This window comes from Priceomyces carsonii (assembly GCF_900007245.1).
Source record: "Priceomyces carsonii strain CBS4050 genome assembly, scaffold: Debaryomyces_carsonii_scaffold_3, whole genome shotgun sequence".
Taxonomy (NCBI): domain Eukaryota; kingdom Fungi; phylum Ascomycota; class Pichiomycetes; order Serinales; family Debaryomycetaceae; genus Priceomyces; species Priceomyces carsonii.
Window position 1 is genome coordinate 1,047,405 of NW_026946676.1, and position 13,186 is coordinate 1,060,590.

Genomic DNA, 13,186 nt, shown 5'->3' on the forward strand with positions numbered 1-13,186 from the left:
TTTTGTTTTAATCAATAGCCTGAAAAAAGAGTCAGTACAATCCGTTTGTTCACTTTAATTGAAAACCTCTAAAATTGCTTGAGCTCACACCGGGCATGGGAAACTATGAAATTTATCCTGAAATGGGCCCCTTCATCATTCATTTAGTATGTCCGGCACATAGGCAGCAACCTTTCAATTATACAGGCCGCAACGCTACTGTACATAAACTATCATTAGAAAGATAAATACACATATTACCCTTTTGGTAGAGAAACAGAGACGACTCAAGTGTGATCATTAACTATTGCCGAACAGTATTTCATGTAGCAGAAGTAGAGTACGATGACCGGCAAAGGTTTTCTGGCTTGAAAAGTGATGGTCTGGCTCTACATAATGCAGTATCTTTTTGTAATTGGAAAATAGCCAGCAATTCTCCGAAAAAAATTCGTTATTAGAGAATAAAGAGCGCGATTAAGAGACATAAGGATGAATTATTGGTATCCACTCTCAAAATGCCACTGTCACAGTAAGATGATAATAAGCTCATTTATCCGAAATACAATTCTTTTCTGCCTTCTCTTGAAAGTTAAAGTTGATGTGATCTATTTCTTGAATAACTCACTACGCTCGAATTGGTTATGAAGTATACAGTTTGGGAAATGCTGCAGAAAGATGCCTAAGAAAACTGAGGGCGCGCATGCAACCCATAAAAAAAAAAACTTTTTGAGCGGTACGGGAATCGAACCCATGTCTCCTGCTTGGAAGGCAGAAATGTTAACCACTACACCAACCGCCCTCTTGTGAAATTTTCTTTTCGTAGCACAACTAAGCAGCGATAAACACAATAAAATATATCTTCAACTATTGTAAATATGTAGCCTTTACACTCGGTCTGTCCAAGCCTACGGTGAAAAAAAAAGTTTTTGATAATTATAAATTGATCGGTACGAGCTCGTTTTATCGTCATTATTGATGAGCTGCTGTTAAGGTCGAAAATTATGAGAAAGATCAAAGTAAGTGGAAGAAAAAGGAAAAAGGTAGGAAATACTAGGCAGTGTGTATCATAGAAACCCTGCTTCACTTCTTGGTCAAATAAGGAGTAGTTGGCTTATATTAAATAGCTATTTCCTGTGGTTGTTCATAATTTTGCAATTCTGGGTTTTGTACTATATTGGGCGAGATTGACCGACCAGACTCGACATATCCTTAAACACCAACTACATACTTTCTAGTAAATATTCAACAATACGTAGATACAAATTTGCCGTGAGAAGAAAAGATGCCAAGATTGGAGGATTGGGAGATTTCTAAGTACTGGCAGATCTTTCAGGGATTGAAGCCCGTTGATAACAAAGTAACTGGAGATAGAGTATCACCTGTCCTTAAGAACTCCAGATTGACAGATGATCAGCTTTCTCAGATATGGGAATTAAGTGACATTGATTCAGACGGTAAGTTGGACTTCGAGGAATTTTGTATCACGATGAGATTAATCTTTGACTTAGTCAACGGATCAATTTCCTCTATTCCTCTGGAACTCCCCAATTGGTTGATTCCGTCTTCCAAGGCTCATTTAATTCAAGCCAATAGAGCAGTGACCTCTAATGGAAATAATTTCAATACATCGACTGATGACTACGACGAGGATGAAACACTTAGCGATGATTTTGACTGGTATATTACTCCTACGGACAGACTGACATACGAAACTATTTACAACGCAAATTGTGATTCATACGGAAGAGTGAAATTTGACTCTCTTGATAAGTTATACGATACATTATCAAAAGTACCGAAGAGCGACGTATCATCGGCTTGGAATCTAGTGAATCCTAAGTCATCGGAAGCAATAGACAAGGACCAAGTATTGGTTTTTTTACACATATTAAATCAACGAGAAAATGGTAGAAGAATACCTCGGGGAGTTCCTGCCTCGTTACGTGCAACTTTTTCGAAAGAGCAACCAAGCTATGACATAAATTCTGTCACTCATCTTCAGCCACAGAAGACTAGCAGTAATGGCAAAAAATCGTTCGCTAATGATTATTTAACTAAAATTGGGCAATCAAGCAGTATCAGAGAAAGAGGTACAGACTTCTCTGCAACTGAGGGGACTGACTGGGAGGTGGTTAGATTAAAAAGAGAATTGAATGATCTTGAATCTCTATTACGCGAAGTACAAAGGGATACAAAGAAAGATAATACTATGGAAAGCTCAATAACAAAGCATGAATTTGAGCAGTTATTAAAGTTCAAGGAAAGTCAATTGAAAAACTTAAGTGCTGATGAAAACAAGTCCAAAGACTTGGTAAATGTCAAAGGTGACATCGAATTGATTGAATCTCAAGTGACAACGCTAGAGGATTTTTTGAATCAAAAAACTCAAGAATTATCTAAAATACGTGATCAAGTACAAGCTTTGCGTACTTAAAAGTATGTACTTATTTTTAGATGTATCATATCTAATAAAGGGGAGAAAACGAATAAGAATAATGAGAAACTGAGTTCACACTACGACTATTAGTAGCGACTTTAATGGTACATAATGCAAGAAATGATGTAGTGCTGCCTTTCTTTACTTTCTCTTCTATAGTTGTTCTTCCATGCCAACTTTTGAAAAAAAAAAGAAGCCTTAAAATTCATTGCTTCTTTTGGGCTTCATCTTCCTTTGGTTCGGGTTCAGGTGTAGGTAATTTAAATGATTCAGGAGTGAAGTCTTGACCATCGCCAACCTGTTCCCAGACGGAAGAACCAACAGTAAAGTTCCTCCATGCTTGTGTCAATTCTAGCGGTTCGTATACAATTCTCTTTTTTTCTTCATCATATCTAAGCTCTGTGTAACCAGTTGTAGGGAAATCCTTTCTTAATGGATGCCCCTCAAATCCATAATCAGTCATAATTCTTCTCAAATCAGGATGGCCCTCAAAAAATATCCCAAACAAGTCATAAACCTCTCTTTCAAACCAATTGGTGCCTTCAAAGAGTGGTACAAGTGAAGGAACTGAACTTACTTCACTTGCATATGTCTTAACTCTAATTCTTGAGTTGTATCTCACAGACAATAAATTATAGACAACATCGAATCTGTTAGTTCTAGAAGGATAATCTGCAGCCGTTACATCCATACATGCCTTAAATTGAGAAGATGTATGATTCTTCAAGAAAAGAATTGTTGGTCTCAAGGCTGAAGGAGCAACATAAATGGTTAATTCGTCTTTCCAAACTGAAAACTGCTGAATAAATTTGGGTAAACAACCCATAATATATTTGCCAAACTTGTGTAGCTCTTCAGACTTCTCCTTATATTTATCAGCGGGGTTCTCCAAAGGTCTGTGGATCTCTTTAGAAAACTTTCTAGGCAATTCATTTAAGTCTGGTAATTCTTCTTGATTTGAAAGTCTGGTGGACTTCGAAAACTTTCTGATCATTCCCAAGCCAAACAACGGTTTGCAAAGCGAGCCTCTGGGAATGGCCAATCCTTTCGAACCTGCTCTCGCAAATGACCTATTCAACATTGTTTGGTGTCTGTACTGCTATCTCGATGGATTTGAGATCTTCCTGAATATTTTAGCATAGATATAACAAATGAAAAATTGGTATCTTACAATTGGACAAGGTAAATCAACCAAGACACGACATTTGCAATTGTGTAACATATCAATGAGGTCACATGAGATACATACAAAGCAACATACTAGGTAGCTCAAGGTTAAAAGTCAACAATTAACGTCAAAAGAGTAGTCTTATATTTATTTAAGAAAGATTATTATACATAATATCTCTTAGTGAACAGTAAATTCGAGAAAATTGCTCGGGTAGTTATAATAAGTTGTTTTTAAAAGAAATGACGTAACGGACCAGTTTCTAGCACCGATCACACATAGCTGAAAACTACTAGTGGATCATATATCACTTCATGAGTATTGCTCAGAAAGCGAAGAGACAAAGGAGATCATATAGCTGCGGTGCCTGTAAGAGATACAAGATCAAATGCGACTTGGAGCTACCATGTTCTTCTTGCAAAAAGGCGAACAGAGGGGAAAGTTGTTTTCAGGAACCTCCCCATCCGCCTTCGGGCGACGAATTGAAAAAATAAAACAGAGACAACTACGAGTTCAACGTAGAAAATCAGAAAACGTGGAAAAATCAACCGATGATACACAGTTGCAACTTCAACTGCAAGTTAGAGATTCCGCCCTAATAACATTACCCTCTAAGGTTCAAGGTTCACAAAAATCGGATGTTACCAACTTAAGTGACAGTGAAAATGTAGTTGAGTTGACTTCTTTCGAATTAGTTCAGATGCGGACATTAGATCACGTCAGTATTGAAGTGACTAAGAATTTACTTTATTCTTCAAAACAATCCTTTGGGTTTTATACTAATCAATTTGTGAACTTAGATGAGATCTATAACGATTGTAAGAACTTTTATCAACTAATGGCTGCAAACAATGGTCATCACTCGGTTTTCTTGAGCGTTAATGAAATGAGAGGCTTGAGCTTATGCTTCTTGATTTTAGCAAACGCAGTGCTTTTTGGAAATTTCGAAAATTTAAAATGGATTACTAGTTCAAAATGGCCGACCAAACTTGAAATAATGGAGAATTTAATAGATGTTGCGACAATGTTACGTTCGAAAATAGAGTCACTCAACGGCGTAACAGATTTATTATATTTGATGAATTTCTATTTTTTGATAGATTTGTATTATAAATTTTCCTCAAAGATTCATTATAGTTATTACGAATACAACAATTTGCTACATAACTTGATCAATAGCAAAGAAGGATTTCCTTTTGTTGAAAGAAGATCAAACATATTTGCGTTAAATCTTTCTTCGAAAAAGCTAGCTCACAATGTTTTGCAACTAAAAGTCAAAGAAATGGCTACGCCTTTTTTTCGAGCCAAAGGACTTAACCAAATGGAATATCTTCTTTCACCAAATAAAGAGGTATTAAAGATTGTCAATGATAAGAGCCAAATATTCATGGAACCTTTCTTCGAATTTCAGCTTCAAGTTTGTTCCTTGCACTTCAATAGAGTACCATTTGCTTCTTCTGCTATTAGTATTATTCACTCTTATTTAACATTGATCATTGAAATTGGCGATCTATTAGAGGTGGCATTGAAAGATTTCTCCGAGAGGATATCTCGCCCCAAATTTAAATATGCTGATGATTTTCTCTTGTTACAAAAGAATCAGAAGGTACTTTCCGACCAATGCAAAAATATTACGCTCATGAAGCTTGAATCAGGATACTTCCCGTCGATTATATTTTTGTCACATTTGTTTACGGTTATATGCATGTTTAACCACTTCAGTGGTTTAAAAGGAGCCGTTGAAAGCTCCGATTCTTCAAAGACATTCTTGCAATTGTTCGTCGAACAACGGGGGATTCATGCTCTTGAAATATTTTATGAATGTATGGTTCGTCAAGGAATTTTTGGAATGTGTTTGAAATGTATATACGACGACCACAAAGGTGTGATTGACCTAAACTACATTTTCAAGCTAATTTTACATCGTTTTGATTCGACCTTTGAATGCTTTGTCCATGACCCAATGCATTCAGATTTGTATGAAGATGTGCCATTTTACCATATGTCAATCGATTTGATCACTGAGTTGACTCATTTGTTACACTCACCAAAGTGTAACTTTTCACTGCCTATTGATCTAACTGAATATATTCGAAGCAAGCTACCATCTCCTTTATTGAGCTTCTTCGTTAACAACTGGTTCGGCTCTCAGGATAGCATGGCGCTATACATTGAAAAAGTATGCGAATTATTAACTTTTGTTAAGACATGGAAGCTGCCCAATGGCATACCTATCACAAGCACAAAAAACTTTAACATGTGTATGGTAGTGGCCAATGAAAATTCACTCTCAGGATTTCGTTTTTCAAAATCCTTGATCTCGGATTACGTTTCTGATATAGTGGAGCCCAACTTGCAACTTTAGCTTATATTCTATAAACTTTATTCCTTCTGTAACTCACTGTCGTATTTTGTAATTATAGGTCAACTTATGCTCTTATGAAGCTATTAAGATTATACATGTAGGTACATAGTAACGTTTTATTACCATTTCCGGGCTTTAGGGATCCTGATACAGTTGTTAATGTCACGACCACTGTGACCACCTACGTTATTGTACAGCAGCGTGGCAATTAATTACTGAGAAAAAGTTCGGTTCTTTTCTGTTACTCCGATGGTTCAATGTATTAAGCAATACAGCTCTCATCTCTCGTGATCTAGACAAGCTGCAAGCTGCAGACAAGTAGAATCATCTACCCTCACTCACTTGCTTTCGGAGCGCTCAACAATATACATCTCTCAAGCTTGTCTTGGTTTCTTGGCCCCGAGTGTGTCTTTATGTCAAAAGTGGCCCGATTACCGAGAAACCTAAAATGCAGTTCACAATAAATTGCTTAAAACCTGGCAGTGCAAAGTTTGAAAAGCCTGATCGAAAAGTGGGAAGAAATATAGCCAAGAGAAGTAACTTCAAATCCGTTTTAAATATAGTATAGACTTCTGCACCAAAAGAAAAAAGTCGCCATTGGCTCATAGATTCCTCGAAAACAAGCATCAAGACTTACCATCAGAAAGGTAAGAATCAGAAAGTCTAAATTGGCATTGATAAAAATGAGGAAGAGTTTCTCTTGTTTCATATTCCTTCTCACCTTGTTGCTAGTTTGCAAAGGAGAGAACGAGGGTTCTGGAGTGTTCAAGATTGGTTTTAATGTACACAGAGGAAATGATAAGGGAAGTATGTCACAAGATGATCAAATGGTGATACACAAGAGAGACGAAGATGGGTCTGTTTCAGTTGAGCTTAGAAACATGAGGACATTTTACATGGCAGATCTCTTGATTGGATCCAATAAAGATAATGTTTCTGTTCTCTTGGATACTGGCTCGTCGGACTTGTGGGTGATGTCTCATGACTTGAAGTGCGAACTGTCGAGCAGTAGTAGTAGTCTGGGTAATGATGTACTTTTTGACGTGACAGAAGAGCAAATGGAGAAAGATTTAGTGGTTGAAGGAAAAAAAGAGAAAAAAGCTGCATCAACTCCTACTTTGAAATCAAATGTCACAAAACTTGCAGATTCTGAATTCTATACAACTATCACTTACAGTTTTGGAGGAAGTGACTACCCAGGGTTTACTACTGGCGCTGGTGGCGATGGTCTGTGGGAGACAACTGCATTTACTGGATCAACTGCAAGAACATGTACTCAGTATGGATCATTCAATACTGGTAATTCTGACACTTTTAGAAGAAACAGTTCAGCCCCAGCTTTTGAAATTCAATATGCTGATAACTCTAATGCTATTGGAACTTGGGGTAGAGATGATGTTAAAATAGGGAATGCGACTGTGAAATCCTTGTCGTTTGCTATTGCAAACGAGACTACCTCCAATGTGGGGGTCCTTGGAATTGGATTACCAGGCTTAGAAGTTACATATGCTAATGCTGCCTCTTCTTCAGACATGTACCAGTATGAGAATTTACCGTTGAAATTAAAAGCACAAGGCACTATCAATAAAGCTGCCTATTCATTGTACTTAGGAGAACTGGATGCTACTACTGGTACAATTTTGTTTGGGGCGGTCGATCATGCGAAATATAGTGGCACTTTAACCACCGTTCCAATAATTAATAGGTATGCAAGTGTTAGTAGTGATCCCCTCAGATTGGAAATTGCACTTGACTCGCTTGCATTTGACGACGATGGTTCTCAAGTAACTGTGACAAGCAACAAGTACTCTACTCTTTTAGACAGTGGATCAACGTTGAGTTATCTTCCACTCAACCTTTTGGACAAGCTTGGTGAAATGTTAGGCGGAAGCTGGTCAAGTCTGATAGGTACCTACATAGTGGATTGCACAAATGATGATTCATACAGCTTCGTCTTTAACTTCAGCGGAAAGAAAATAGAAGTTCCATACTCTAACATGTTACTCAAAAGTGGCTCAACATGCTTTTTAGGATTCATCGGCCAGTCCAGTAGCAGCTATATATTATTAGGTGATAACTTTTTAAGGAGTGCCTACGTGGTTTTCGACTTAGAAGATCACCAAATCTCCTTGGCACAGATCAAATATAGTAGTGACGAAGATATTGAGATCATTTCGAGTTCCATTCCTAGTGCTTCGAGTGCACAAGACTACTCATCAACAAGCGGTATCGCTTCAAGCTATAGCGAGGGCCGTGCAACCCAAACGGTCAGTTACTCCACAGGTGAACTTACTGTATCTGGCGCTAACATTGGTGTCGGTACAATTTCAGGACTGGGCTCACGTCCCACTAGCAGTGGCAGTAGTGGAAGCGGTGGATCTAACAGAAATCCAGCAAGTATCAATTCCTATTCATTATACCTTGTAATTCTTGCAGGCGGTTTTGCTGCTTCAATCATATTATAAATGTTACTCGGTGACAAAACTTCACTGTTTCTACATTATCCATTCGCTTGGACCCGTTTAGGTAAATTACGTGTACTCAAGTAATATTTTTAACTAGTTCTTGTTCTTGTACAGAGTAATAAAGCATATCTGTATTTAGTTAATTGTACCAAAAAGAAGATATTGTATCGTATTCTGAATTCTCTTAGCGATACTAACAGGGTGATTCGCAAAAAAAAAGGATCTCACAAAATTGCTAAATCTTAATTAATCGCTTTGAATTAGATTTAGTAACAAAAGACTTTTCTAGAACTAAAAGTTGTTTAAGTATAGTAGCGTGACCTTTTATCAAAATTTATAAGGTTTTGCTAGGTACGAATAGAAGCGCCAGATCAAGTGACATATTATGGGAACTTCTAATTAAAATCTAATTAATAAGCTAGGAATTAAATAACAGATACAACAAACATGAGTAGCTCGAATGACGGCGACCAGCGAAATAGGAGAGACGACAGACCTCTACTGGAGCGTAATGAAGAACAGAATCACCAAGAAGGTGACATAGCTCCCGACGGGACCTCAAACAGACAGGAAATAGGCATTTTTGAAAGATTCATGGACAATGTTCTAGGAGTGAATCGAAATAGAGGCACTGGCGAATCATCTTCCCGAGTGGAAATTCCCGAGGTGGGACCAGGAGATTTAAACAACACGAGAAGTACAACAGAAGCTGAACCATCTATTACTGTCGGACTTCCTACCGAAGCGAGCGTGCTTAGTAATGTGGAAGGAGCAATGCCTACAACTGCGACGGCTACTTCTACCACTACCTCGACAACTGCAAATACACCTGGAGCTAACACTAATAGCAGTGGGGCTATTATCATTACGGTGAACTATGTGTTTTCTGATGAGAACAATCCACAAGTACCAAATAGGTCTGGTTCGTTGATCATGACGCTTCCAAATAATCCCTCGAATAGAGATCCTCGTGTAATACAAGAATTCATTAGGCTTGCTACCCAGATGGCATATTCAACAATCATAAACGGTTTACACAAGGAAAAAGGCATTACATTAGATAAGTTTAATTCTTTCCCAATCAAGAGTGAGGATGAACTCAAAGATTCAAAGAATTGTTCAATTTGTTTCGAAAAATTCAAGTTTTTAGATAAGAAAGAAGACTCATACCCGAGGGCAAGAAGTGAAGTGGACAAAGAGTTAGGCGTAAAATCAGGTATCAGCAAAAGGCAGAAGTTGAATTGTGGTAAACTGAACAGCACAGAGACAAATCCATCTAGCGCTGCAGATAGCGGTGAAATGTCAGGAGAAGAAATTCGACCAGCAAATGCAAACACAGAGAAAGAATATCTATGCGATTTCAAGGGACATTTTGAGCACGTACCTGTTGCAATGCCCTGTGGTCATGTATTTGGAAAATCTTGTTTGTTTGAGTGGTTGAAGAATCATAGCACTTGCCCGTTATGTAGGGGTTCTGTAAGCGAACCACAAACTCAACAAGATGGTAATAATAACATTCGGAGACCTGGACCAACTATCGTTGGTCTTAATGACACCAATAATGCTAATGGGTCTTCAAATTTTCTTCAAAATTTTACGGTGGTGGACAGGCCTGAAAACTTCTCAGAGGTTCTTCACAATGTAAATGCTGAAGGTGGTAACACTGACGACGATTCGAGTGCATTGCGCCGTGTCCTTAGATCAGGAAATGGTTTGCGAGATGTTGCAAGAAATAATTTGTTCGCCGATGACGTTCATACATCCGTTAATAATTCTCGACCTGATTCTAGTGTAACGAATGGAAATAACAGACAAGGTAGCGTTATTTCACACCTATTAACATATCTTAGGAGACCACAACTGAATGCTAGTAGTGAAGCTTTGTTCCCAACTGCAGTCGCAAGTAGGCGAACAAGTCAAGGAGTTGAAACTAATCTGACTGATAGAAATGATTCTAATACGTTAGATTTTATGAATTTAAGAAACTTGGTCGATGGTAATGACGAAAATACATCAACTAATGATCTTAATAGCAATACCGGCAATACAAGTAATGAGAACGAAAACACTACAATCACTAACAACAATCAAGGGTACGTGGATGATGAAATAGATTCCAGCAATCATGATAATACTGCGGAAAGGTAAGTTTAGGATTAATATAGATGCATTTCATATTGTCATTTGAAAATTAATATATATATATATAATTATCTTGTGCCTTTTATCTTGGTTGGCAACATTATAGGATACAATAAACGTTGAAGTCATTGAAAAAACTTAGCATATCTTGATTTTTCTTTCTGATTACGTTCCTCTAAAGACTTTTGTGCCCTTTTAAGACTCTCTTCTATGTTGTGATCTCCATTGGCGAATTTTTGGGCATTCTTCAAGTCTTCAATGGCATTCTCATACTTTCTCATTTGTAAATTGCATGATCCTCTTCTGAAGTATGCCTTGGCACTCTCTTGCTCAGATATGCCATCTGTTTCAAGTAGAAATGTGGAATAATCAATTCCCTTCTTATAATTTTTTAATTGCAAACAAACTAATGATAAGTTCAAGTAGATTTTTTTCTTCAACTCCGAATAGGAGCGAAACCACTCGGGTTCTTGATCTTCATCAGGAATATATTCCATGACATATCTTAGACATTTGCGATATTTAAAGTAGGCATTTATCTTATCACCACCTTTTAGTAATAAATTTCCACTTTCCTTTATCTTGACTGCAGCCTTGTAAACCGATTCAGAGCTTTCTTTGTCAATATGAGTATCGTCATCTGGGTACTCTTCGAAGATGTCTCCCCCAATTTGGTCATAGCTTGCATTGTATATAGGAACATCCATTCCCTCCTCCCATTCGCCACAATCTTCAATCAAGATAATCTCTTCCCTCACAGGAAAATTATTAGAGTCTGTATTAACTCTCTCCATCTCACGCACTACCGATTTACCATGTAAGACTCTTCCAAAAACAGTGTGTTTTCCGTTCAAATGTGGCTGAGGAAACGTATTTATGAAGAATTGAGACCCGTTACAGTTTTTATCTCCATTATTAGCCATACATAATTTAAATGGTTCATTGATAGGTTCTTCTAAATTTTCACCTTCAAACAAACTACCATCAAACGATTCATATAGGCTACCAAGTTTATCATTGGGGTAATTCTGTAAATCCTTTCCGTACATCCAATCTCCAGATTGGACCATAAAGTTTTTAATGACTCTGTGGAAGCATGTTCCTTTATAACAACGAGTTGAAGTACTTGTACATAGGTCAATAAAATTTCTCGATGCTTTAGGTGCCAAATCGTCGTAGAGTTCTAGAACGATTCTCCCAGTTTTCAGTCCGCCTATAGAAATATCTAAGTAAGCACGCTTTCTGACGATCTCAACTTTCATTGTAGAAATATGTTACTCATTGCAAAAAGTCTTCATGAATAATCAAGATCGCTTTAGGACGAACTTACACAAAAAATTGTCTTGCTAAGATAAACACTTTTTTAATCAAGAGCCATATATTATTCGACATATGTTTTGCCGTCAAGCGTCAAGAACAAGATGCTCTCCGGTAGGCAGACGTATGTATGCCTCGGTAACTCAACATGACCAAAAGTACCTCAGCGCAAGAGAAAATATAAATGTTTTGTTAGAGCAACAAGATAGATCATCTTATATATTGGCTCAATATGTTCCTGAACCCGCCAGGGATGCCTTCTTAGCAATACGAGGATTTAATTTGGAAATCAATAAGATTAATGATGGAGGTAAAAATAAAGGATCAGTTTCTGCTCAAGCTTCAAATCAATTGAAATCTACGATGGGGGTGACGACAGCAGATATGAAATTTAAATTCTGGAGCGATATGCTTGCTAGAATATTTGCTGATCCATATTCTGATAAAGACATCGGCGAGCCAATTGCAATTCTTCTTAGGGAAGCCATTAAGAATGACTTGAACATGGATATATCTTACTTCCACCAGTTTCTACAAACTAGGAGCCATTTTCTAAAAAACAAATATTTCAATACAGTTGATGATATATGTTCTTATGGCGAGGGTACCTACTCTCAGCTTAATTATTTGACGCAGTCCCTACTATTATCACCTTCAATTTCACCATCTGCAATTAATGTTTTAGAATATTCTGAGTCATTGCAATCATTAGTGAGCGATATTGCGGCACACATTGGTCAAGCAACTGCTATAGCTTCAATGATTCTAGGCATAAAGTATTATTCAACGACAAGAAATCAAGTAACTTTACCAATTTCCATCATGACGAAATATGATCTTTCTCAAGAATCTTTGTTAAGTATCACCCAAGGTCATAGTAAAAACGAAGATGAAATTAGTGATTTTAGAGAGAAATTGAAAAACGTTGTGTACGAGACAGCTACTACGGCAAATGATCATATTATATCTGCAAGGAGCAAGCTATCTCAGGTTCAAAGCGAGATAAAAAACACTGTTGAATTCCACAGTGACGATCAGTACTTACAGAGACATGCAAGGCGTTGGAGAAGAAATATTCCAGATGCAATATTCACCCCGTTCATGGTGTCTATACCAACTTCTTTATACCTCCAGAAACTTGAGAAGTATGATTTCGATGTTATGCATCCTAAGCTACAACAAAAAGAATGGAGGCTAGCTTGGACATCTTACAAGAACTATCACTTCAGAAGGATTTGAAAGAAGAGATCCTCCTCTCTTCGTGTAAATATTCCATTTAATATTTGTATATACGGAACCACAATGAAACACGC

At 37.4% G+C, this 13,186-nt stretch overlaps 7 protein-coding genes across 7 annotated transcripts; 5 read left to right on the plus strand and 2 right to left on the minus strand.

The window, feature by feature from the left end:
- Window positions 1–1,261: 1,261 nt before the first annotated feature.
- END3 (End3p) lies at window positions 1,262–2,413 on the plus strand (the record flags this gene model as incomplete). Its single annotated transcript, XM_062952981.1, has 1 exon — window positions 1,262–2,413. One exon carries the CDS (start codon window positions 1,262–1,264, stop codon window positions 2,411–2,413), a length of 1,152 nt encoding a protein of 383 aa, XP_062809830.1.
- A 208-nt stretch (window positions 2,414–2,621) lies between these two features.
- On the minus strand, window positions 2,622–3,497 carry ALI1 (Ali1p; the record flags this gene model as incomplete). The annotated part of the gene is made up of 1 exon (XM_062952982.1): window positions 2,622–3,497. One exon carries the CDS (start codon window positions 3,495–3,497, stop codon window positions 2,622–2,624), a length of 876 nt encoding a protein of 291 aa, XP_062809831.1.
- A 475-nt stretch (window positions 3,498–3,972) lies between these two features.
- Window positions 3,973–5,949, plus strand: ZCF8 (Zcf8p; the record flags this gene model as incomplete). Its single annotated transcript, XM_062952983.1, has 1 exon — window positions 3,973–5,949. The coding sequence occupies one exon, from the start codon at window positions 3,973–3,975 to the stop codon at window positions 5,947–5,949; it is 1,977 nt and encodes a 658-aa protein (XP_062809832.1).
- A 683-nt stretch (window positions 5,950–6,632) lies between these two features.
- Window positions 6,633–8,414, plus strand: SAP9 (aspartyl protease; the record flags this gene model as incomplete). Its single annotated transcript, XM_062952984.1, has 1 exon — window positions 6,633–8,414. The coding sequence occupies one exon, from the start codon at window positions 6,633–6,635 to the stop codon at window positions 8,412–8,414; it is 1,782 nt and encodes a 593-aa protein (XP_062809833.1).
- Window positions 8,415–8,861: 447 nt separating this feature from the next.
- PRCAT00003084001 (ubiquitin-protein ligase) lies at window positions 8,862–10,562 on the plus strand (the record flags this gene model as incomplete). Its single annotated transcript, XM_062952985.1, has 1 exon — window positions 8,862–10,562. The coding sequence occupies one exon, from the start codon at window positions 8,862–8,864 to the stop codon at window positions 10,560–10,562; it is 1,701 nt and encodes a 566-aa protein (XP_062809834.1).
- Window positions 10,563–10,681: 119 nt separating this feature from the next.
- Window positions 10,682–11,818, minus strand: PRCAT00003085001 (peptidylprolyl isomerase; the record flags this gene model as incomplete). Its single annotated transcript, XM_062952986.1, has 1 exon — window positions 10,682–11,818. One exon carries the CDS (start codon window positions 11,816–11,818, stop codon window positions 10,682–10,684), a length of 1,137 nt encoding a protein of 378 aa, XP_062809835.1.
- A 130-nt stretch (window positions 11,819–11,948) lies between these two features.
- PRCAT00003086001 (uncharacterized protein) lies at window positions 11,949–13,112 on the plus strand (the record flags this gene model as incomplete). The annotated part of the gene is made up of 1 exon (XM_062952988.1): window positions 11,949–13,112. The coding sequence occupies one exon, from the start codon at window positions 11,949–11,951 to the stop codon at window positions 13,110–13,112; it is 1,164 nt and encodes a 387-aa protein (XP_062809836.1).
- Window positions 13,113–13,186: the final 74 nt, after the last annotated feature.